The sequence below is a fragment of the Sycon ciliatum genome, chromosome 10 (assembly GCF_964019385.1).
Source record: "Sycon ciliatum chromosome 10, ocSycCili1.1, whole genome shotgun sequence".
Classification (NCBI taxonomy): Eukaryota; Metazoa; Porifera; class Calcarea; order Leucosolenida; family Sycettidae; genus Sycon; species Sycon ciliatum.
Window position 1 is genome coordinate 27586416 of NC_088652.1, and position 2500 is coordinate 27588915.

A 2500-nucleotide genomic window follows, 5' to 3' on the forward strand; every position below is an offset into this window, starting at 1 on the left:
ACCAGCTAGACACCGGCAAATGTCAGCTCAAGTAACGGCAGCTCTCGAGTAATGCAGAGTTGAATGAACTCTGGACCTGTGAAAGCGTGAGTGCAAGAACGCGCTTCCTCGCTGATTTATTCTGTACATTTCCTTGTAACCTTTCTTCCCGTCTTCGACTCGCTTCACCAGATTCCATTGCTGAACTTTGTTTCTTGTGGCCGAGAGTATTCATGTATCATGCTTCCTCACTATGGCTATTGAAAATTTCACATAGCGGTAACAAAACTCCAGTTATTAGTGGCCAGGCGCGTGCTCGGCGATGGGCACGGGGGGCACGTGCACCCCCAAAAATTTTCAATCTGGGTAATTGCAATTGTAATGATGCAAATATGCTCTTAAATTCAAGAGAGGTTGCAAACATATTGCAGAAAATTGCCGGGGGGGGGGCTCCCGTGCACCCCCCTAGTTGGGGGGCCGAGCACGCCCCTGGTGGCGATAGATAAGCGACAATTGCGATAAGCCGGACTAAGTAGAGAGAGATGTGGGTGGGAGGGGGGGGGGGGAACAGAGACATAGAGAGACAGAGGAGCAAACAGGCAGGCAGAAAATGTCCGGATGTAAGCAAGATTGAGAGAGAAAGAGGTAGAAAATGAGAAATAGATAATTGGCTAAGGGTCAACACACATAACCAATTCATTGACAATTAGTCAGTAAGCAGCATACCTGTACATTGAATCCCATTTCCACTGTATCCAGTATTACATGTGCATTGGAAGCTACCAGCATTGTTACTACACCCAGCATTGACATTGCAGCCATGACTCATACCACTGGCACATTCGTCAATATCATTGCAAGTTTTGCCATTTCCTGTGTAACCACTAATACACATACATGTATATGAACCATCAGTGTCTTGGCACTGTGCATTGGTATTACAACTGTGAGTCCCATCACTGCATTCATTGATACCCTTGCACGTTGTGCCATTTCCTGTGTAACCACTAATACACATACATGTATATGAACCAGTTGTGTCTGTACATGAAGCCGCTGAGTGGCAGTCGTGGTTTGATGCACTGGCACATTCATTGATATCATTGCAAGTTGTGCCATCTCCGGTGTATCCACTTTTACACCTACATGTGTATGAACCATCAATGTCTTGGCACTGTGCATTGGTATTACAGCTGTGAATCCCATCACTGCATTCGTCAATATCTGCAGAAAACACGATAAACAAGAGGAGGAATGGTGACTGTGGTCGGTGTGTGTAGCATCACGGCGCAGGTATCCTAGTAAAAGTAACTGGCACTACCAGAGCTTGAGAACTTCGCTATGCAATGCTCTGACCACTGATTATAGTCATCATCCAAGCACACATGTTGGACATGAGCAGTCACCGGAAACCAACATTCACTTGGCCACTGCGCACCATTCTACAGTTGAAACCTGTCTTGTAAAGAAGCCGGTTTTGAATACAAGCCTGATGTTGAAGATGCCCTGTTGGCACATACGCCTGGTTTTAGTACTGTTATACATAGAATACCTACCTCGTATAGAATACCTGTCTGGCATAGAAGACTAGTAGTGACTTTGGTCTCTTCGGCAATAAGTCTGCCTCACTTTACACACATTACAGTAAGAACACATTCATGATGATTCGCGGTTTGCGTGAGTCCCGGTCAATCTGTTTGTTTCGCAGCCGTGGGAACACCACCACCCTCTCACTTTTAAGCAACCTGACACATAAATGCTATATGGAGACTGTCTTCCTACATGGAGGAGACCCGTTCTTGAATTATGCAAGTTTCTTCGACTTCTCTTTTCTTCTTCTCCGAGAAGCTAGAGAATATAAAAACGCACCCTTAGTCTTCAGGGCAAGGAAAACAACTGTCTCAAAATGATGTCGATCACCACGCCAACATCACACCAGGCAACCAGCGTTCTCATGACAACCCCCCCCCCCCGCGAGTAGCGGTTCACCTCATCACAACATCAATCTGATGCATACATGGCAACAATGGTGAATGTGCTCATTGGTCAGTGCCAGCACCATTGTCAACATCAGAACCGAGTCTAAAAGCTAGCACACTCACTCACACGCACACACACTCACACACGCACACACACACACTCACACACACACTCACACACTCACACACACACTCACTCACTCACACACACTCACTCACTCACACAGACAATGTATGTACCATGTATACGCCCGTCGCAAGAGAAGCACACAAATCTGCAAATACATTGGATGTGCACCCACAGATTTTCTCTTATAGCAACGATAGCAAACAAGATCTGAATGAGACAGATCAAGACTTGCACCAGACAACTGTCTAATCCACACAACTGGCAAAGCCATGTGGATTGACCACCACTGCACACCTAGTCTACCAGGGCATAGATTAACGGCCGGACGTCGGACATTTTCCGGCCATTTTCGGCCACTGACCGGACGTGTTCAATTTCACCGGACATAGTGTCCGGTCAAAAGAGAAAAAAA

General features: G+C 46.3%; 1 protein-coding gene across 1 annotated transcript in view; it reads right to left on the minus strand.

Annotated features, from left to right (window-relative positions):
- Positions 1-2500, minus strand: part of LOC135826815 (uncharacterized) — a 75270-nt gene that overhangs the window by 30252 nt on the left and 42518 nt on the right. The window contains exon 7 of the mRNA XM_065339418.1: positions 706-1203. Coding sequence (XP_065195490.1) covers positions 706-1203 — 498 coding nt within the window. The remainder of the gene's footprint in view (positions 1-705; positions 1204-2500) is intronic.